The sequence below is a fragment of the Piliocolobus tephrosceles genome, chromosome 1 (genome assembly GCF_002776525.5).
Source record: "Piliocolobus tephrosceles isolate RC106 chromosome 1, ASM277652v3, whole genome shotgun sequence".
Taxonomy (NCBI): domain Eukaryota; kingdom Metazoa; phylum Chordata; class Mammalia; order Primates; family Cercopithecidae; genus Piliocolobus; species Piliocolobus tephrosceles.
The window spans coordinates 92,761,954-92,784,480 of NC_045434.1; the positions used below are offsets into that span (position 1 = coordinate 92,761,954).

Consider the following 22,527-nt stretch of genomic DNA (forward strand, 5'->3'; position numbering starts at 1 on the left):
CTCTCCCTCTCCTCTTCTTTCTTCTTCTTCCTCTTCTTCTTTTTCTTTTTCTTTCTTTTTTTTTTTTTGAGACGCAGCTTTGTTCTTGTTGCCCAGGCTGGAGTACAATGGCACGATCTCGGCTCACCACAACCTCCGCCTCCCAGGTTCAAGCAATTCTCCTGCCTCAGCCCTCTAACTAGCTGGGATTACAGGCGTGCGCCACCATGCCTGGCTAATTTTGTATTTTTAGTAGAGAGGGGGTTTCTCCGTGTTGGTCAGGCTGGTCTTGAACTCCCGACCTCAGGTGATCCGCCCCCCTCAGCCTCCCAAAGTGCTGGGATTACAGGAGTGAGCCACGGCACCTGGCCCTTGGTTCTTCTTTTAATAAACATTTGTTGAACAGCTACTCTATGCCAAATGGCATTCTCGTGGACAAAATAGACAAATTCTCTGCCTTCAATGAAGCTTATACTCTAGTGATGGGAGACAGACAAGACAAAAATAAAGTATTTAATATACCAACTAAACCTGCCCAGTGGCTCATACCTGTAATCCCAGCACTTTGGGAGCCCAAGGCAGGAGGATCACTTGAGGCTGGAGTTCAACGTCAGTCTGGGCAACATTGATCTCATCTCTACTAAAAATAAAAATAACATATATTCATCAAGTAATGAAAAGTACTATGAAGAAAAATATAGCAAGGTAAGGGGCTAGAGGGTGACAGGCTGTACTGTGTCATGTCATATAGCATTATTAGAAAGGCCTGTCTGAGAAGGAGACATTTGCACAGAGACCTGAATGACATACAGAAGAGAGAAGTGTGGTGGCTCAAGCCTGTAATCCCAGCACTTTGGGAGGCCGAGACGGGCGGATCACGAGATCAGCAGATCGAGACCATCCTGGCTAACACGGTGAAACCCTGTCTCTACTAAAAATACAAAAAACTAGCTGGGCGAGGTGGCGGGCGCCTGTAGTCCCAGCTACTCCGGAGGCTGAGGCAGGAGAATGGCGTAAACCCGGGAGGCGGAGCTTGCAGTGAGCCGAGATCCGGCCACTGCACTCCAGCTCGGGCGACAGAGCAAGACTCCGTCTCAAAAAAAAAAAAAAAAAGAGACCAGAAGAGAGAAGTGTAGATATCTGCTGAGAAAGCATTTCAGGCACAGGAACAGCAAGTGCAAAGGCCGTGAGGTGGAAACATGCCTGGCACAGGGGACATTCAGAGGCTGGGGGCAGGATGGAGTGAGTGTGGGGAAGAGAGCAAGGAGGCAACGTCAGAGAGGTGGCAGGAGCCAGATGGTATGTTGTAACCATGCACTGTAGTCATGTTGGTTAAGCAACGTGGTGGGCACAGATGGATCTGAATGTGAACTCCAATTCTGCCTTCATTTATCAGTTGTGTATAATCTTGAGCAGATCAGACTTTCTTTCATTTTACCCCATTTCATTTTACTGAAACAGGGTGATTAGACAAGGGTTCTCCAGATGATCAGAACCAATAAGGTGGGTGTGTGTGTGATCCTGGTGCTGCCCCTCAGGAACTCTCTTTCTTTCCATATATATGTATATGGCAAGAGAAAGAGAGAGAGAGGCACAGTTGCTCACTCCTGTAATCTCAGCACTTTGGGAGACCGAGGTGGGAGGATCACTTGAGCCTAGGAGTTTGAGACCAGCCTGGGCAACATAGCAAGACTCCGTCTCTACAAAAAAATAAAAAATAAAAAATTAGCAGGACCTGGTTGGTGCTTGCCTGTAGTCTCAGCTAGTCGGGAGGCTGAGATGAGAGGATCACTTGAGCTCAGAAGTGTGAGGCTGCATGACCTATAACAGTGCCACTGCATTCAAACCTAAGTGAGAGTGAGACCCCATCTCTGCAAAAAAAAAGGAATTGTTTCGCACGATTATGGAGGCTGGTAAATCCAAGATTTGCAGGGTTGTGGGCAGACTGAAGACCCAGAGAAGAGTCAAGGTGCAGTTCAAGTCTCCACGCTCTGTGCTTCTAAACTCCCTCTTGCTCAGGGAAGGTCAGACTTTTGTTCTGTTTGAACCTTCAACTGACTGGATGAGACCCAACCACATTACGGAGGGCAATCTGCTTTACCTAAACCCTACCAATTTAAATATTTAAATACTAATCTCTCGCTCTCCCTCTTTTTTTTTTTGAGATGGAGCCTTGCTCTGATGCCCAGGCTGGAGTGCAGTGGCACAATCCCAGCTCGCTGCAACCTCTGCCTCCCCAGTTCAAGCGATTCTCCTGCCTCAGTCTCCCGAGTAGCTAGGATTACAGGCCCACGCCACCATGCCCGGCTAATTTTTTTTATTTTTAGTTTTCAGAGACAGAATCTCGCTCTGTTGCCAAGGCTGGAGTGCAGTGGTGTGATTTTGGCTCACTGCAAGCTCTGCCTCCCAGGTTCACGCCATTCTCCTGCCTCAGCCTCCCGAGTAGCTGGGACTATAGGTGCCCACCACCACGCCCGGCTAATTTTTTGTATTTTTAGTAGAGATGGGGTTTCACCATGTTAGCCAGGATGGTTTTGATCTCCTGACCTCGTGATCCTCCTGCCTCAGCCTCTCAAAGTGCTGGGATTACAGGAGTAAGCCACTGTGTCCGACCCATGGCTGGCTAATTTTTGTATTTTTAGTAGAGATGGGATTTCACCATGTTGGCCAGGCTGGTCTCAAACTCCCAGCCTCAGGTGATCCACCCACCCATGCCTCCCAAAGTGCTGGGATTATAGGTATGAGCCACCTCACTCAGCCTTAAATACTAATCTCATCCAAAAACACTGTCACTGAAATATCCAAAAGAATGTGTGACCACATTCTGTCACTGCACTGTGACAGCCAACTTGATGCATAAAATTAACCAAGAATGTTGCTCTGATAAGGTTGGTGGAAGGGTTAAAATTGAGAATATCTGTAAAGCATGAGTACAGTGACTGGCAAGTGGTAAATGTTCAATTAAAGGTGGTTGTTGTCATCACAAAGGGAAGAAATAACATTTGTCAAATGCCTAGTATGTCAAGTGCAATGCTAGGCTCTTCTGCACTGTTATTTAATTAAAATCCACATTACCACACACTGAGGTAGGTATTATTATCCCCATTTTACAGTTAAGGAACTTAATGTGCAGAGGGATCACTCACCTTGCCCAAGGACCCTCACTTGGTAACTGTCAGAGCCAAAACTAGAAATTAAGTCTGTCTGATTTCAAGAAGTGGGCTCTTTCCCCTGGGGCCGGAGGCTGAAAACAGAAAGGAGGGGTCTCCCTGGGGTGTCACTCCTAGTACCCTCACACACAGACATACACATACCTGGGTTTCAGTAATTCCCTTGAAAAATCCTGAGGCCCCACGGTAACTCTTTTTTTTTCCTTTTGAGACAGAGTCTTCCTCTGTAGCCCAGGCTGGAGTGCAGTGGTGCAATCTTGGCTTGCTGCAACCTCCACTTCCTGGGTTCAAGTGATTCACCTCCCTCAACCTCCCAAATAACTGGGATTATAGGTATGTACCACCACACCCAGCTAATTTTTGTATTGTAGGTAGAGACAGGGTATCACCATGTTGGCCAGGCTTGTCTCAAACTCCTGACCTCAGGTGATCCACCCGCCTCGGCCTCCCAGAGTAGTGGGATTACAGGCATGAGCCACCACGCCCAGCCCCCATGGTGATGCTTAACCCAGAAAAGGGAAATGTGCAAGGGTTTATTTCTGTAGGATCTGGGCCTCTATGGACAGGAATCCTGCCCTCCAGTCCCTCCTGACAGTGCAGCCTCTTCCTAAAATGGATAGGGTAACCTTTGCTGGCTCTTCTGTCCCAACTTGCCTGATATAAGAGGAGTTCTCAGCTGGGTGTGGTGGCTCATGCCTGTAATCCCAGCACTTTGGGAGGCCAAGGCACGCGGATCACCTGAGGTCAAGAGTTCGAGATCAGCCTGGCCAACATGGTGAAACCCTGTCTCTACTAAAAATACAAAAATTAGCCGGGTGTGATTGTGCACGCCTGTAATCCCAGCTACTCGGGAGGATGAGGCAGGAGAATTGCTTGAACTCAGGAGGTGGAGGTTGCGGTGAGCCGAGATTGTACCACTACACTCCAGCCTGGGCGACAGAGGGAGACTCCGTCTCAAGAAAAAAAAAAGAGGAGTTCTCAGAGAAGGGCTCCTCACAGACCGTGAGGGCCATTTGGCTCAGGCCTTATTGCAACATAAGGCCTCAAATTTAGACTTCGGATGTTATCTCCAAGTGTGGTTACAGTCACGCTGTTACTCTGATAGAACAGAAAGTAAGGACTTACCATAAAATTGATTTAACTTTTATTATGGAATTTTCAAATATATACAAAAGGTAGGCCGAGTTTGGTGGCTCAGGCCTGTAATCCCAGCACTTTGGGAAGTCGAGGCAGGAGAATAGCTATATACACACACACACACAAAAGTAGAAAGAATAGTACAATGAATCTGGTTTGCCTATTATCAGAAGACATTTCTTTTTCTTCAACTTTTATTTTTATTTTATTTTATATATATATTTTTTGAGATGGAATCTCGCTCTGTCACCCAGGCTGGAGTGCAGTGGTGCAGTCTCGGCTCACTGCAAGCTCTGCCCCCGGGGTTCATGCCATTCTCCTGCCTCAGCCTCCCATGCAGCTGGAACTACAGGCGCCCGCCACCACGCCTGGCTAATTTTTTTTTGTATTTTTTAGCAGAGACAGGGTTTCACCGTGTTAGCCAGGATGGTCTCAATCTCCTGACCTGGTTATCCACCCATCTCGGCCTCCCAAAGTGCTGGGATTACAGGCGTGAGCCACCGCGCCCGGCCTCTTCAACTTTTATTTTAAGTTTAGGGGTACATGTGCAGGATGTGCCGGTTTGTTACATAAGTAAACATGTGCTATGGTGGTTTGCTGCACAGATCATCCCATCACCCAGGTACTAAGCTCAGCATCCATCAGCTATTCTTCCTGATGCTGTCCCTCCCCTACCCCAGCCCTCTGAAAGGCCCCAGTGGTGTAGTTCCCACCATGCGTCCATGTGTTCTCATCATTCAGCTCCCACTTGTAAGTGAGAACATGTGGTGTTTGGTTTTCTGTCACTGTGTTAGTTTGCTGAGGATAATGATTTCCAACCCCATCCATGTCCCTGCAAAGGACATGATCTCATTCCTTTTTATGGCTGCATAGTATTCCATGGTGTGTATAGTATTCCATGGCATATACATACATAGTATTCCATGGTGTATATGTACCTCCATGGTGTATATTTTCTTTATGAGTCTATCACCGATGGGCATGTAGGTTGATTCCATGTCATTGTTATTGTGAATAGTGCTGCAATGAATGTACACGTGCATTTATCTTTATAACAGAATGATTTATGTTCCTTTGGGTATACACCCAGTAATGGGATTGCTGAGTCAAATAGTATTTCTGCCTCCAGATCTTTGAGGAATAACCACACTGTCTTCCACAATGGTTGAACTAATTTACACTCTCACCAACAGTGTAAAAGCGTTCCTTTTTCTACGCAACCTCGCCTGCCTCTGTTGTTTTCCGACTTTTTTTTTAAAGACAGTCTCGCTCTGTCACCCAGGCTGGAGTGCAGTGGCAGGATCTTAGCTCACTGCAACCTCTGCCTCGCGAGACAGGGTTTCACCATGTTGTCAAGCTGGTCTGGAACTCCTGACCTCAAGACATCCACCTGCCTCAGCCTCTCAAAGTGCTGGGATTACAGGCGTGAGCCACCATGCCCGGATGTTTTTTGACTTTTTAATAGCCATTCTGAGTGGCATGAGGTGGTGTCCCTGTGGTTTTGATTTGTATTTTTCTAATGATCAGTGATGTTGAGCTTTTTTTCATATGTTTTTTGGTCACATATATGTTTTCTTTTGAGAAGTGTCTGTTTATGTCCTTTGCCCACTTTTGGAGGCTTTCTTTTTTTTTTTGACACAGAGTCTGGCTCTGTCGCCCAGGCTGGAGTGCGGTGGCGCAATCTCGGCTCACTGCAACCTCCACCTCCCACGTTCAAGCGATTCTCCTGCCTCAGCCTCCTAAGTAGCTGGAATTACAGGCACTCACCACCATGCCTGGCTAATTTCTGTATTTTCAGTAGAGACAGGGTTTCACCATGTTGGTCAGGTTGGTCTCAAACTCCTGACCCCATGATCTGCCCGCCTCAGCCTTCCAAAGTGCTGGGATTGCAAGCGTGAGACCCCAAGCCCAGCCCCTTTGCCCATTTTTTAATGGGGTTGTTTTTTTCTTGTAAATTTGTTTAAGTTCCTGTCACAAGACTTTAAATTATAAAATAGGATCTGTAGTTCCCTGTAAAGGAAAATTTTCTATAAATTCTATAATGATCTTCTGGATAGCCAGGCATGGTGGCTCACGCCTGTAATCCCAGCACTTTGGCAGGCCAAGACGGGCTGATCACCTGAGGTCAGGAGTTTGAGACCAGTCTGGTCAACATGGTGAAACCCCATCTCTACTAAAAATACAACAAAATTAGCTGGGCGTGGTGGTGCATGCCTATAATCCCAGCTACTCGGGAGACTGAGGCAGGAGAATCACTTGAACCCAGGAGGTGAATGGAGGTTGCGGTGAGCCGTGATCGCGCCATTGCACTCCAGCCTGGGCAAAAAAGCAAAACTCCGTCTCAAAAAATAAAAAAGGGGTCTTGTGGATAGCATAATTGTATTGTAATTTTGTGTGAAAAAGTGTTAATCTGGCTGGGTGCAGTGGCTCCCGCCTATAATCCCAACACTTTGCGGGGCCTAGACAGGAGGATTACTTGGGGCCAGGAGTTCAAGACCAGCCTGGGAAAGACGGTCGGAAAAAAAAAATAGGAAAAACAGTTAATTTATCAAATGTTAATGTGCCTGTTTTTCATTTCCAAGTGTATCTGAAACCTCCACAGATAGTAGGGACCTAGACTTCTCGCCATCTTTCAGAAGTCCTGTCTCCAAGGGAGCAGTTGCTGAGATCTGTGGGTCATTTCCCACCCTGCCCCTGGCCCCCTGCAGAGGCTGGGGTGGGAATAGCTGGCTCTTCAAACCCTGCCAAAAGCTCTGAACTCTGCCTCTTGCCAGTGGTCAGGCCTCCTCCACCTGACCCTTCACCCGAAGTGATGGGATGCCTACCCATAGGGCCAACTGGGGGGGGCTTCTCTCTCTGCCTCTGCAGGAACTCAACCAAATAGCATTTACAGAGCAACCTCTGTGTGGCCAGCTGGCTTTCAGCCCTGGGGGTGGGAGGTGCGGGGGTGGATTTGGGAACCTGATCCTGATCCCAGCACTGCCCCCTGAGGAACCTCCAGTCTGCTGGGAGGAAAGCAAAGAAAGGTACCTAAAGCAGAGCTATTAAGCGCCCCAACTGTGCCTATGTGAGAGTCCCACCATTGTTTGCTTGGGAGGCAGATCCTAGTAAGCCTAAGTCAAGGAGGGGTGCGCACGGGGCAGGCCAGCCCGGAGGTCCCCGAGGGCAGGGCCTCTAGGCTTCCCATTCTTTCGAGGTTCCCACAGCGCTCAGGCCCCACTGGGCTCACAATAAGCTTCAATGACCGCTTTTGACTGAACCTTTCCCCTTTGTATCTGTCTCTGTGTCTCTCAGCATCTCTGTCTCTACGGGTCTCTGGCTCTCTCTTGTTTCCCAACATCCTTCCCGAGCCCCTGGGGAGCAGAGCTGGGGGAGCCCGGCAGTGGGAACGGGACAGCGTCCTGTTCTCACCAAGGACAATAAGGGCCGGAAAGGGCTGGAGCCAAGGCCTGGCGCAGACTCCCCCTCCCTGCCTGCCTTGGGCACCCCCCCGCACCCCCCGCCCTGACCCGCCTAAGTGCCAGTCCTCAGGGACTCAGCCTCCTTGCCCTTGGTCTCACATTCCCACTGCCCTCCCTTTTCTCTGGAGGCATCACTTCTGCCCCCAGGAACCCACAGAGCCTGCGCCTTCCCACTGTCCTCCACACTCCCCGCAGCCCCATCTCCTGCATTATTTACTCCTATTTCCGGAGCTGGCTGTGGGCGCCAGCGGGTGTCAGGGCCACGTGTGAGGGAGCAGGAGGAAACATCTGGCTTCCCTCTGTCCCCCAGGGGCGGGGACGCCTCTCTCTCCCTCAGGCCTACCGCCTCCTCTGGGGTAGAACTGAGCCCCAGGAGTCCAGGGGCCAAGAGGTTAGCACCTTTGCCCTTCTCACCCTCAGGGCTCTGGCAGCCATGGAGTCCTCACACCCCCTTACTTAATGATGGTGATTAGGTGGCTGTGATACCCCTGCCAGGGTTAATTGGCAGGTCAGGTGCAGCCAGCCTGCAACCAGGCAGGGTGCTGAGCTGCGACGTTGGCGCCAACCTGCCTTGTAAATGCACTCATTCCTTGAGGAAGGCGTCATTATTCCTGGGCCACATGCTGCCCCTGGTGCCTATGCAGTGGGTGGCAGCAGGTGCTCAGATCCCTTGGCACTGCCCTGGCACCTGCTCTCCGGCTCTTCCCCCACCCTCTTCTAGCCGTAGAGATGATACTCCCTGCTGGTCCCCACCCAAGCCAGCTCCCGTTGTGGAAGGCATGGTGCCCTCTGCTGGCCGGATCCCCAGACTACCCACCCACCCCGCGCCACCCTCTTCCCCCCTCCCCTCCCTAGGCTGTGTCTGTGCTCACCTGCTCTGGGACCTGACCCTCTGCCCAATGCTCCCACTTTGCGTTAGGGCAAAGTAGAGGTTTGACAGTGAGACTTAGAACCAACCCAGCCTCCCCTTAAGCCCAGAGACCAACTTGGACAACCTCGTCCTCTCCCACAGGGTCTCATATATCACAACCCATTGCCCTCCCCAACCATCAATACGGTGAGTCAGAGCTTAGAGTGGCCATCCTCTCAGGGAGGCTCTCTCTGGTCTCCACTAAACTTTCTGCCTCCAATCCCAGCCTAGGGGGAGAAGAGGTTTAATTCAGGATTCAGTCCTTCCAAATGGACCAGTCTTTTGAGTCTTCCAAGAAGGCTGGCTTCCACACTGACAGACCCAGCAACTAATGCCACTCCCGGCCCTCAGGGTTAGCTTGTCTGGGAGGGTGCCGCTAGCCTCCAGGAGGGAGACGTGAATCCATAGCGCCCCCTGCAGGCGTCTTGGATAAACTGCCTAGCACTTCCTCCTTGGCCAGGTTACAGAAGGGCAAGTATCTAGGATGGGAGTGGGGTGGGGTGGCCTCTAATCCTTGACCAAAACTCCTCTACTCACTTCTTCATCTTCACTGGGTCTTATTCCCTAACTCAGGCACCTATGGACAGGATTTTGTTTGTCAGGACAGGTTATTTCATTCAACCAACCCACCTTTTTTTTTTTTTGAGACAGAGTCTCACATTCAGGCTGGAGTGCAATGGCACAATCTCCACCCACTGCAACCTCTACCTCCTGGGTTCAAGCGATGATGGTGCCTCAGCCTCCCAAGTAGCTGGGACTACAGGCACACAACACCATACCCGGCTAATTTTTGTATTTTTCGTAGAGATGGGGTTCCCCATGTTGGCCAGGTTAGTCTCAAACTCCTGACCTCAAGTGATCCACCCACCTCGGCCTCCCAAAGTGCTGGGATTTCTGGCTTGAGCCACTGCGGCTGGCCCAACCCACCAGTCTTTATTGTCCATTATCAGGCTCCGGAAAAGAAAAAACTGACCAAGACAAGGTGTGTACCTTAAAACCCACATCATTCAGCACAGGGGAGGGCACCTAGGACAGGCACTCTGCACAGAGTTGTTCCTCATGACAGAGCACAGACAGGGCAGGGTGCAAGTAGCCACCTGCATTTGCATCAAGGTTGGCTCAGAAGTTGATGTCCTTGCTCCTATTGTTTTATATACTTCACTACAACTTAGGAAGTTCCCAGTGTCTTGGCTACAAGACGGAGAAAAAAATGAAGGCACCAGAACAAACAGGCAAGGAGCAGCTGACCACCTGGGGAGTCTTTCTAAACACAGGCATATGTTCATTCTGGAGTAGAACAGATAGGTCCCAGGGACAGCATCAGGAGAGAAGTCCCATCTATGCACTTGCAGCAGGGAGCTGGAGTGGCAAAGATACCACGTGGAACCCCATGAAACAGTATAGGTGTACGGGACTTTTCCTTCCTTTACTCTTTTGCTCCAAGATCCCTTCTGGTACTGACAGGCCGGCCTTCCTGCATTGCAGCCTTTACCCCTTTCCCCAAAGATCACGACTGCAGAACATCCATGCACTTTTCTTCCATGATGAGACTCACACAAGTATATGCCATTCCAGCAGCACTGACGGTATTCAACAGATAATTGGTAAAAATGAATGTGGGAGAAAGGAAAGCCTCACCATTCCCAAGGTCTGAAAACAGAAGGTGCCCAAATGTCTTAACATTCTGTACACCTAAGCTGGGCACTGGTAGATGAGGTCCACAACATATCACAACTCACAGAGCTACAAAGAATCTACTTTATTGAATATTCAGGGTCAATTTCTCTTCTTGCTCTTGCCTGTGACCTTGGCTGGTGTGAGGACTGGAGCTGCTGCCTGGTACAGGGTGGAGGAGATCTTGTTGATGTAGTACAGACCAACCATGGAGAAGATGAAGCTACATGGTGAAGACAGAACGGTCACGGCACCAGTGGGCATGCTGCCAGCCTGGTGCCTCCTAGGGAAGATACTAGCATCAGGGAAAGAATCCAAGTTCAAGTTTAGGAAAATGGGGAAGGACAAAAGAGGGAGAACAGAGGGAGAGGTAGCTGTGGAAGGAAAAAGTCTGGCACCATCAGAGTAGGATCCAGTGCCAAAGAACAGAATGCTACACCCCTTACCCAGCTGTCAGGAACATACCAGGTGGTGACACAGACTCGGTGGATGAGACCAGATGCAAAGAGAGCCAACAGGAGGCACAGGAGAACTAGGGAGGCAAGAAGAAACAAGGAGGGCAATGGTCAGAATGGAAATATTAGGCATCCGCATGTGGAGTCCAGGAGAAATCCGGGGCTCTCTGAATCCTGGGGAACCTGCTAAGAACGGTATGCATGACAACAGCAGGAGGATTCAGATGACCTTAATGATACCCAGAACATGGAGGTAGGAGGTTGAGTGTGGTGGCTCACACCTGGAATCCCAACACTTTGGGAGGCTGAGGTGGGCAGATCACTTGAGCCAGGAGTTTGAGACCAGCCTGAACAACAAAATGAGACCCATCTCTTAAAAAAAAAAAAAATTGAATTAAAAAAAAATTAGCCAGGCATGGTAGTACACTGGTACACATGCCTGTAGTCCCAGCTACTCAGGAGGCTGAGGTGGGAGGAACCCTTGAGCCGGGAAGTTCAAAGCTGCAGTGAGCTATGATTGCACCACTGCACTCCAGCCTGAGCAACAGAGTGAGACCCTGTCTCAAAGAAAAAAAAAAAAAAGAACATGGATGTAGATGTATGCTTTTTTTTTTAATCAGCTCTGCCCCAAATCTCATGTAACTTCCCTATCCTGGCTTTCCTCCCATAAAAGGGAAAAGGAAAGGTGATGGACAACAGAGTCTGAAGGGCAAGATGTGTTCCCATTTGGGGAACCCAGTTAAGCCCTTTCCAACAGAAGCCAGATAATGAGAGTCAATTCATTAAGCTGGGTGACCAGTGGTGGAAGTTGAAGGCCTTGCTCCCTGGACACAGGTTGGAGGGCAGAGTGCTTGGATTCACTTGTTCATGGGGGCAGGAAAGGATTTTAGGTTACCTGGAATATGATGGGAGAGAAGATGAGAGGACAAAAGCAAGGACACACAGGGTTGCACCTGCCCAAGTGGAGAGGGCAGAGAAGGCGAAGTGGGCCAAGAGCTTTGCCCCACCACAATGGCATCTTTTTTCTTTTTCTTTTTTTAATTTTTGAGGCAGAATCTCACTCTGTCACCCAGGCTGGAGTGCAGTGGTGCAGTTTCAGCTCACTGCAGCCCTGACCTCCTAGGCTCAAGCGATCCTCCCACCTCAGCTTCCCAAGTACCTGGGACTATAGGTGCGCACCACCATGCCCGGCTAATTTTTGTATTTTTTGTAGAGACAGGGTCTCTCTCTGTTGCCCAGGCTGGTCTTGAATTCCCGGGCCCAAGGACTCTGCCAGCCTCCACCTCCCAAAGTGCTAGGATTACAGGCATGTGCCATCCCACCCAGCCAACGGTTTCTTTCAGAAGCAACTGAAAAGCCGGGCACGATGGCTCACACCTGTAATCCCAGCACTTTGGGAGGCCAAGGTGGGTGGATCACCTATCGTCAGGAGTTCAAGACCAGTCTGACCAACATGGTAAAAGCCTGTCTCTACCAAAAATACAAAAATTAGCCAGGTATGGTGGCGCATGCCTGTGATCCCAGCTACTTGGGAGGCTGAGGCGGGATAGCTTGAACCCAGGAAGCAAAGGCTGCAGTGAGCTGAGTTCACACCACTGTACTCCAGCAGAGGTGACAGAGCGAGACTCCATCTCAAAAAAAAAAAAAAAGAAGCAAGTGAAGATAATATATATGGAAACAAAATCTAACAGAGAGAAGTCCCAGGGCTACTGGATGGAAGGAACTCTGAAGCCTGCGAAAGGGCTATGCGGAGAAAGCAAGTTCTAGAGTGGGGCAAAGAAATGAGGGCAGCCAGGCCCAGTGGCTCACACCTGTAATTCCAGCACTCTGGGAGGCTGAAACAGGAGGATCACTTGAGCCCAGGAGTTTGAGACCAGCCTGAGCAATATGGTGAAACCCCATCTCTACAAAAACTTAAAACAGTAGCTGGGTATGGTGGCACTCACTGGTAGTCCCAGCTACTGATAAGAGGTAAGACTGAGGTGGGAAGATTGCTTGAGTCCAGGTCAAGACTGCAGTGAGCCATGATCACATCACTGCACTCCAGCCTGGGTGACAGAGTAAAACCTTGTCTCAAAAAAAAGAAAAGAAAAAAGAAAAGAAAAGATTAAGGGCAACTGTGATAGATCTTTGTTTTGCCAGATGAAGTCTTTACATGAGATTGCATCTGCTGTGAATTTCTGAGCACGTAGCATTCCTTAAGTAATCTGGTCTTGATGCTTAATTTGCTTTATAAACTTAATTCTCCATAAATAACTGAATCAATTCTTGATTACGTGAGCAATTGAACAAGAATTATTCCAAACAGGAAATAATCTAACAGTTATTCTGATTTGGTCAGGATTCCTGCTGCCATGGAAATTTGGTGCTTCTAGTACCAATTTGGTGCTTCTCTTCACAATCTCCTCAAATAAGTAGAATTCTCTAATACTGAGTCAATTTCACATCAGAACTCCACAGTGAATTTGGTCCTGCTGCTTCTTCTGGTGGGACCAAGGACCACCTCCTAGCAAATAGATGCAAAACATCAGCCCAAATTTGCCTGTTCCCCTCAAACCTTCCGTGGGAGCTGGCCAGAAGGTACCAAAGTTTCTTGCTTTCAAAGGCTTTCTCTTCCAGCTCCAACTCCAGGAGCTATACAAGATGCAGAATCAAAAAGCGTCATCTGTCTTCAGACAGCTTTAGTAAATATATTTCTCCTTAACAACCTTTAATACCTAAGCATCTGGAAATTCAATATCATGTTTCAGGAGGTTAAAGAGGAGAAAGTTCAAACACTCAAGCTCCAATATTCACTTACTCTCAGGGAAGATCTTTGCTTGGAATCCTTTGCCAAAGACAAGATTCTCCAGATTATTGAAGGCCTGGTTGAGGGAGTTAAGGAGTAGGGCGTGCAACTGGGGCAGAGCTGTATGGGGAAGGGGAAGGGCACATGCCTACGTGGCCCGCCCCCTCCAACCGCAGGGAGGATACAGTGAGCGAGAACACGAAGAGACCTGAGCCAAGCAGGCCGCCCTGGATGGTGAGCCACTCGGTGGAGGCCAGCTGACGGCTGTACATCTGCATCCCAGCGAAGAGCAGCAGGGACAGGAGGGAGGAGAGCGCCAGCGAGGTGCCTGTACCTACCACTAGAGGGGATGGGAGAAGGGACGGAGAGTCAGGCTCCACCCTCCCTCCGGCAAGCTACCGGCAGATCGGCCGGTCCAGAAGCTCGGTGGGCCGACCCCCTCCAAGAACTCCCGGGACTGCAGCCACATGCCCCAACTCCCCACACCGCGCGGCAACCCCTAGGTATTCCCCAGCCCCTGACACCCCGAACCCTCCAGTCCAGTGGAAATGCCCGCTCCCGGTGGAAACCAGGACACGTCAGCTCTGCCGGGAGAGGACAAGGAAAGCTTTTCTACCCAAACCCCGACCCCCTCTAGCACTTCCCGGGGACCCCACCAGTCCCGTTACCCATGATGGCCCTCCCGTGAGTCCAACCGGCGCCTCTGGCCGAGAGGGGAAGCTGAGGCGGGTGCGATTAGCTATGCGCATGCGTTAGCGCTTAACGCGGACTTGCTGCTCCCCGCGTTCTCTTTCGTCCTCTCAGTGCCTGGTCGCAGCGCCCTCTTGCGACGGGGAGGAAATAATGCGTCGAGGGGGCATCCTCGGCCACCGCCCTGGTCCCCATGCTTTCCTCATACCTGGTGCGTCCGCTGCCACTCTGTACAAGCTGCACTTATCTCTTTAAGTCATTGGGCCCGTGCCTGTGGCATCTCTCCCATCTCTCTCTTCTTTGCCATTTCTGTCATCTCTAGTGCACGTTCCTCAAACCTCCCTGCCCCATGACCATTGCCTCAACATCTCTTAACCCAAAATTTAGTGCTCCCAACCAGGAACCCATTTTCCTCCGAAACTAATCCCCCGCTTTATATGAGTAAAATTAGGAGCCAATGAAAAACGAGAGTATAAGAAATGGCTCCCCCTTCAAATACCTTTCCATATTCACCAACCCCCCCCCCACCACCACCGGCTTTCGAGAACCACGTGGGGAGAACTATTTCCCACCCCCTACCCCGACGGGCACTGTTCGAGGCTGGTCCCTGGAGCATGCGCAGTGACACCTCACCCCCCAGCCCTCCTCACACCCCCACTGGGTTCCTGCATTAAGCCCAGGGTTTGCAGCCGCAGCCGGGATCGGGCACCCAGGGGCGGGCGGGCACGGTAGGGCCATGGCAGAGGGTGAGGATATGCAGACCTTCACTTCCATCATGGACGCACTGGTCCGCATCAGTGTGAGTTAAGGTGGGGTCGAGGGAAGGGGAGGGGGCGTATAGGGTTCTGTGGCAAGCTGGGACCTGGAACAGGTGGGGATCCAGGAAGATGCTGGGATGTAGACAGGGGGCTAGCGATGGCAGAAACGGCTGGGAGGGTCGTGATGCAGGTATGAGAGGGTAATCCCGGGAGCAGCCCGGAGGTGAGTGCCTTGAAGGCGTCGGTGTGCTGGGGCGTGAGGAGGAGCTAGGAGCAGCCCAGACGCAGCGGATGGGCTGGGGTGGCCTCCAGCAGTGCACCGGGGCTGGGGCTTCAGGGGAAAGGCGCTGTTATGAGGAGGGGAAGTGTGAGCTTGGATATTTTCCAAGAAAACTGAGGACAGGTGGGGGATGATGTAGGAGCCGCCCCACAGTGCAGATCCCAATTTGGACCCCTCCCCAAGACCCCACCCCACGCACCCCCACTCAAGGCTGCTTCCGAGCCTGCGGTTGTCATGGCAACCCTTGCCCGGCTCTCCCAGGGGCGGTGCCAACCGTGTTCCCCCCCACCACTTCCTCCCCCCCTCCTTGTCCCTCCCTCCTTTGTGTCAGCTGCGCCCCTGACCGGGATGGCTGCGAAGAGAGGGACCAAGGTGAGGTGTGGGGGTGGGGCATAGCCTGAGGACCCCCACTCTCGCCACCAAGAGGGGGAGGGGACTTCCGGTGGGGAGGGGGCGAGTAGGCGGGGCTCTCGATTCCCCCACTAGCTCGGAGAAGGGGGTGCCGCTGACCGGGTTGCGCTGCGGGAGAGGGCGGGAGGGCCTGATGGGGGCGAAGGGGAATGGGTTGGTTAGAGGGATTGGAGGAGAACCATGGGGAAGTGAAGGATGGGGAATGGAGGCTGGAGTGGCCGCAGGCCGGAGCCGCGGCAGGAGGACGTATGGAGCGAGCAGGATGGAGTGCCAGCTTCGCCTGACTATCGGGAATCACGGCATGGGGGTGCTGCTGGAGAAAGGAGTGGGGGTCTGCATGGAGCTGCAGAATGGGCGGTGTCCTTGAGAAAAATGCCAGGGGCATGCTGCCCACAGATGGGGGATGGAGGCAGGTGAGGGGGCTGCCAGCTGGGGCTGCTGCAGCTGGAGAAATGGGGATGGGCTTGAGGCTGGAGCAGGCACAAGGTCCAACCGTCCCTCTGGGCCTTTAGCTCTGCCGCGGGGAAAGAAGCAAGGGACAGAGGTCTGGGAAGGTCTGTGAACCAGCCCAAGGCAGGTGCTGGGGAAAAGCTGCAGGTAGCTTGTCTTGCTCCTTCCTCAGACCCGTAGGGTATCCAAGGGCAGCCAAGGGGCTGCTGAGGTATGCCTAGGTGTCCAAGCGCTGACCTAGCCTCCTGGTCCCTCCACAGACCAGCATGAAGAACATGGAGAAGGAACTGCTGTGCCCAGTGTGTCAAGAGATGTACAAGCAGCCACTAGTGCTGCCCTGTACCCACAACGTGTGCCAGGCCTGTGCCCGGGAGGTCTTGGGCCAGCAGGGCTACATAGGACATGGTGGGGACCCCAGCTCTGAGCCCACCTCTCCTGCCTCCACCCCTTCCACCCGCAGCCCCCGCCTCTCCCGCAGAACTCTCCCCAAGCCAGACCGCCTGGACCGGCTGCTTAAGTCAGGTGGGACTGGGGCCTGTAGGGTGGGGATGGGAACGCTGAGCTATTCATCAGGAAGATGGAAGAAGTCCATCACTGGTCAGGGGCATCTGTCTGTCTTTCTAGGGGGTGGAGATACTGCTTACGCAGGCTCTAATGAGAGCTGAGCTCTGGCACAATGAAAATCTAATTTAATTGTACAGGCTTCCCCACACCCAGCCAGCTGTAACTCTCACGTCCTCTACCTCCCTGGTTCACCCACAGGCTTTGGGACGTACCCTGGGAGGAAGCGAGGTGCTTTGCACCCCCAGGTGATCATGTTCCCGTGTCCAGCATGCCAAGGTGATGTGGAGCTTGGGGAGCGGGGTCTGGCAGGGCTTTTCCGGAACCTGACCCTGGAACGTGTGGTGGAGCGGTACCGCCAGAGTGTGAGTGTGGGAGGCGCCATCCTGTGCCAGTTGTGCAAGCCCCCACCACTAGAGGCCACCAAGGGCTGTACAGAGTGCCGTGCCACCTTCTGCAATGAGTGCTTCAAGCTCTTCCACCCCTGGGGCACGCAGAAAGCCCAGCATGAGCCCACCCTGCCCACCCTCTCCTTCCGCCCCAAGGTGAGCCAGCCCTTCCAAGGCCTGGGGAGGGAGGGACATGCTGCTGCAGGTGGGTGGGGGTGCCTGGCATTGTGGGTTTCCAAAAGGAAGTGGGAAGGGTTTTTCAATGCTAAGCACCTACCTCTGTTATCTGTAACAAAGTCACTGGACAAATCATTCAACAACTTCGGCCCTCCATCTCATTTACTACAGGGGGATTGTAGTATCTGCCCTGCAATGTCCATACCTAAAGGGTTGCTGAGAGGAAGGTGTGAGATAGTGTTTGTTCACTATCTGCACACTGAAAAGGTCTGTGTGCATTCACTCACTGAACAAATATTTAATGAGCACCTATGTGCACGGTGCTATTCTAGGTGTTGGAGATACAGCAGTAAACAAGATGGACAAGGTTAATTATTAACTACCACGCTAAGATTAATTGGCATCATTATTACTGTTATTACCACATATCCCAATGAGAGAGATGAAAGGAGGTGCAATGCTGGTGAAATGGGCACCGCCCGGAAACTGCAGGAAAGGCGCTCTTTGATGCCACTATGTACCACCAGGTGGCACTGTGGAGCACCACCAACAGATGTCTCCACTCCCATCTTGCCAGTGGAGGGAGGGCACCAAACTGCTGTAGTGGTAGCGTAGTACCCTTACCCACACCATTGTCTGACCATCACATTGTTCTTTGTGTCCCTAGGGTCTTATGTGCCCAGACCACAAGGAAGAGGTGACCCACTACTGCAAGACATGCCAACGGCTGGTATGTCAACTCTGCCGGGTGCGGCGCACCCACAGCGGGCACAAGATCACACCAGTGCTCAGTGCCTACCAGGCCCTCAAGGTAAGGACCCCCTTATCCAACCCTAGTGCTAACTCACACTCTTACTCTCTTGCACCTCCTCCCAACTGCTGGCTTCTGCAGAGCTGGGCATGATGCCCACCTCTTTCTTCCCCCTCAGGACAAGCTGACAAAGAGCCTGACATACATCCTGGGAAACCAGGACACAGTACAGACCCAGATCTGTGAGCTGGAGGAGGCCGTGAGGCACACCGAGGTGAGGGAGGGCACGGAGGTGGGCCCTGGGCCCTGCCTGGGAGTAGGGCCAGGAAGGGGGTGTGGGTGGTCATGACCCAATCACCTCGTTGCTAGCTCAGGAAGCCCATGAGGTGTCCAGGTTCTGGTTAAACCAGGTTTGCAGGAACACCAGTGCCCCAGGCCAGGCTGTACCTGGGCTGCAGGGGGAGCAGGGTGGCTATAGCTCAGCAGAGAGCTCGAAAAACCCCACACGCATCGCTCAAAAAACCCTATGCATAGCTCAGATGCTCTCAGGCTCAGGTGCCTACCGAGGATGGCACACATCCCCAGTACTAGAGTGAGGTGATGACTGATACCTTCTGCCAGGTTGATTGAGCTGGCTGACATGGGGATGGACAACTAAGGATGGCATAGATGCCAGTGGACATTAATTAGTGCAGTCAAAGTGGACATTAGGGTAGCCATGGCCTTGTTCATTTGGATGAGTCACTAAGGGGCAGGGATTATGATGTGGGGATCCAGGAAGGTTGGCACAAATGACCAGGAGTTGAGTCCCTCTAGAGGTCCCTTTGCAACCATGAGCCCAGGCCCTGTAGGAATGGGTGAGCAGCATTTCCCCAGATCCCTTGTGACCTTAGCCATGCTGTGGTGTCCAAGGAGGCCAGCACAAGTGCTGCCTCCAAAAAGAAGACAGTAAGTCATGCATCCTTTGGGTGTTGCTCCCTGGGCAGGTGAGTGGTCAGCAGGCCAAGGAGGAGGTATCACAGCTGGTGCGGGGGCTGGGGGCTGTGCTGGAGGAGAAGCGGGCATCACTGCTTCAGGCCATTGAAGAATGCCAGCAGGAGCGGCTGGCCCGTCTCAGCGCCCAGATCCAGGAGCACCGGAGCCTGCTGGATGGCTCAGGTCTGGTGGGCTATGCCCAGGAAGTACTTAAGGAAACAGACCAGCCTTGCTTTGTGCAAGCCGCCAAGCAGCTGCACAACAGGTACTCAGGGGCATGGGATCCTAGGGGGGCAGGGACATCATGGGTGTGACCAACATCTAGGACAATGTCTACAGTACTTCCAGGTGGAAAACGGGGGTTCTGAGGATTTTCATGAGGCCAAACTGATACCAGCTCCCAAAGCAGTTCCCAAGGCTCTAGGGGCAGGCAAGACAGAACTGAGGGACAGGGTGGCTGCCCAGATGGCAGTGCCTGACCTTTTCTTGCCCCCATCCCAGGATTGCCCGAGCTACTGAAGCCCTCCAGACGTTCCGGCCAGCTGCCAGCTCCTCCTTCCGCCATTGCCAACTCGACGTGGGACGTGAGATGAAGCTGCTGACAGAGCTTAACTTCCTGCGAGGTAAGGAGATGGCCAGGCCCCATGCCCAACCAGAGCCTTCTTCCCTTCCTCCCCAGCAGCGGGCCCGGGGGGCAGTGCCCACCGGGGACCTCCCGGCCTCCTGCCCGGCCTGGCCAGCCATTCCTCCCACCCAGCCCACCCTGCCACACCGTCCTACCGCGCTCAGCGCTGCTTCTCCCTCTCTTTGTTTGTAGGCTGTGGCCACCGCGGACTCTGCTCCGGAGCACCCCAGGCAAGTCAGCGGCCCTGCCCCGGGGGCCCTGCCCGCCGCCGGGCCCCCTTCCCACCCCGCTGCTCCCACACATCTCGGCCAACCACTCATTGCTTCCTTCTCTTTCCTGCCTTGCCCCGACCTCGTGGTCCTCCCACTGGACCAATGCCCTGTCTCTCTTCTGCCTTCTTCAGGCGCTTGCGTAATCCTGGCCCTTCTGACCTTTTGTCCTTGTGACCCTTGCCCTCTGGCCTTGCACTTCCTTTCCCTTGACCTCCAACCCCTGCCCTCAGCTTTTCTGTCCCTCTGTTGTCCCCACTTTCCACCTCGCTGCCTCCTGCATCTCTCTTCTGAGCCTGGTCCTCTTCCTTCCTGCTCGGCGCCCTCTTGCCTGTGGGCTCCAGTGGCCTTTGCCTGCCCCTCCCTGGGGCTCCTCTTAACTCATACAATGTCTGAGCTGCAAGGGCCCCCAGAACTTACCTGATCTGATACCCTTATTTGACAGGGGAGGAAACTGAGGCCCAGAAAGGGGAAGTGACTTATTCCAGGCCAGAGTGAGGTAGCAGCAGCCCAGGACTAGCACACAGGTGTCCTCACCCCCAGCCCAGCACTTTCCAGCCTCGTTCTCTTTTGGGCCCTGCCCTGCCTCTCCTGTGCCCAGTCCCCAGATGAGCCCTTCCCCAGCTCCCTCTCACCCACACTCACCCCCCCGGCTCCCGCTGCTTTCCCTTTTCCTGCCTGTCCCTGTCCTCCATGCCAGGCCAGTGGCCAGGCCCTGACTGACCCCCGCTGTCTCTTCCAACAGTGCCTGAGGCCCCCGTCATTGACACCCAGCGCACCTTTGCCTATGATCAGATCTTCCTGTGCTGGCGGCTGCCACCCCACTCACCACCTGCCTGGCACTATACCATTGAGTTCCGGCGCACAGATGTGCCTGCCCAGCCGGGCCCCACCCGCTGGCAGCGGCGGGAGGAGGTGAGGGGCACCAGTGCCCTGCTTGAGAACCCCGACACGGGCTCTGTGTATGTGTTGCGCGTCCGCGGCTGCAACAAGGCCGGCTACGGCGAGTACAGTGAAGATGTGCACCTGCACACGCCCCCAGCACCTGGTGAGTGAGCAGGCACAGGTGGTCGTGCAAAGGGCATGGGGTATGCCAGGGCCCGGGCCCTGACGGTTGGTTTGGGTGGCCACTAGAGAGGCCATATAACATAGTAGGTCTCACACACACTAACTCTGGAGCTAGACTGCTCGGGTTCAAATCCCAGCTCTACCTCTTGCCAACTGTGTGAGTGGCTTCTGGCAAGTTTTTCACCCTCTCTGAACTTCAGAGTCCTTTTCTGTAGGGATAATGATAATACTAGCCAGGTGCAGTGGCTCTTGCCTATAATCCTAGCACTTTGGGAAGCCAAGGAGGGAGGATTGCTTGAGGCCAGGAGTTCAAGACCAACCTGGCCCACACAGCAAGACCTGATCTCTAAAAAAATAAATAGGCCAGGCGAGGTAGCTCACGCCTGGAATCCCAGCACGTTGGGAGGCCGAGGAGGGCGGATCACAAGGTCAAGAGTTCAAGGCCAGCCTGGCCAACATGGTGAAACCCCATCTCTACTAGGAATACAAAAAATAGCCAGGCGTGGTGGTGCATGCCTACAATCCCAGCTACTCGGGAGGCTGAGGCAAGAGAATCGCTTGAACCCGGGAGGCAGAGGTTGCAGTGAGCCGAGATTGCACCACTGCACTCCAGCCTGGACGACAGAGGAAGACTCTGCCGTCTCGGAAAAAATAAATAAATAAATAAATAAAGGCCAGGCGAGGTAGCTCCCACCTGTAATCCTGGCACTTTGGGAGGCCAAGGCAGGTGGATCACCTGAGGTTGGGAGTTTGAGACCAACCTGACCAACATGGAGAAACCTACTAAAAATATAAAAGTAGCCAGGTGTGGTGGCACATGCCTGTAATCCCAGCTACTTGGGAGGCTGAGGCAGGAGAATCACTTGAACCTGGGAGGCGGAGGTTGTGGTGAGCTGAGATTGCGCCATTGCACTCCAGCCTGGGCAATAAGAGTGAAACTCTGTCTCAATCAATCAATCAATAAATAAAATACGTAAAAAAAAATTATTTTTGGCCAGGCATGGTGCCTCACGCCTGTAATCCAAGCACTTTGGGAGGCCGAGGCGGGTGGATCATGAGGTCAGGCGTTCAAGATCAGCCTGGCCAACATAGTGAAACCCCGTCTCTACTAAAAATAAAAATAATTAGCTGGGCGTGGTGGCAGGTGCCTGTAATCCCAGCTACTTGGGAGGCTGAGGCAGGAGAATCGCTTGAAGCTGGAAGGTGGAGGTTGCAGTAAGCTGAGATTGTGCCACTGTACTCCAGCCTGGGGAACAGTGTGAGACTCCGTGTCAAAAAAAAATTATTTTTAAAAAATGATAATGCTGGCCGGGCGCGGTGGCTCAAGCCTGTAATCCCAGCACTTTGGGAGGCCGAGACGGGCGGATCACGAGGTCAGGAGATCGAGACCATCCTGGCTAACATGGTGAAACCCCGTCTCTACTAAAAATACAAAAAACTAGCCGGGCGAGGTGGCGGGCGCCTGTAGTCCCAGCTACTCGGGAGGCTGAGGCAGGAGAATGGCGTAAACCCGGGAGGCGGAGCTTGCAGCGAGCTGAGATCCGGCCAC

The 22,527-nt window shown here is 52.8% G+C and overlaps 2 protein-coding genes across 4 annotated transcripts in view; one reads left to right on the forward strand and one right to left on the reverse strand.

Moving 5' to 3' along the window:
- Positions 1-10,401: 10,401 nt before the first annotated feature.
- Positions 10,402-14,715, reverse strand: KRTCAP2 (keratinocyte associated protein 2). Of its 2 annotated transcripts, none has more exons than XM_031936176.1 (5): positions 14,243-14,715; positions 13,760-13,914; positions 13,587-13,650; positions 10,797-10,863; positions 10,402-10,614 (listed from the first exon to the last, which is right to left on the reverse strand). In XM_031936176.1, the coding sequence occupies exons 1-5, from the start codon at positions 14,244-14,246 to the stop codon at positions 10,434-10,436; spliced, it is 471 nt and encodes a 156-aa protein (XP_031792036.1). In that variant the 5' UTR covers positions 14,247-14,715; the 3' UTR covers positions 10,402-10,433. The 2 variants fall into 2 exon arrangements, with proteins under 2 accessions (XP_031792036.1, XP_023069697.2); XM_023213929.2 differs by having other exon boundaries at positions 10,402-10,554; positions 14,243-14,390.
- An 85-nt stretch (positions 14,716-14,800) lies between these two features.
- TRIM46 (tripartite motif containing 46) overlaps positions 14,801-22,527 on the forward strand; it is an 11,525-nt gene continuing 3,798 nt past the window's right edge. Inside the window, exons 1-8 of one of the 2 annotated variants that reach the window (XM_023213925.3) lie at positions 14,801-15,063; positions 16,424-16,685; positions 16,926-17,269; positions 17,958-18,101; positions 18,220-18,315; positions 19,028-19,281; positions 19,518-19,639; positions 20,656-20,958. In XM_023213925.3, the coding sequence (XP_023069693.2) occupies positions 15,001-15,063; positions 16,424-16,685; positions 16,926-17,269; positions 17,958-18,101; positions 18,220-18,315; positions 19,028-19,281; positions 19,518-19,639; positions 20,656-20,958 (1,588 nt within the window). In that variant the 5' untranslated portion in view covers positions 14,801-15,000. The other variant, XM_023213924.3, reaches the window with a different exon arrangement.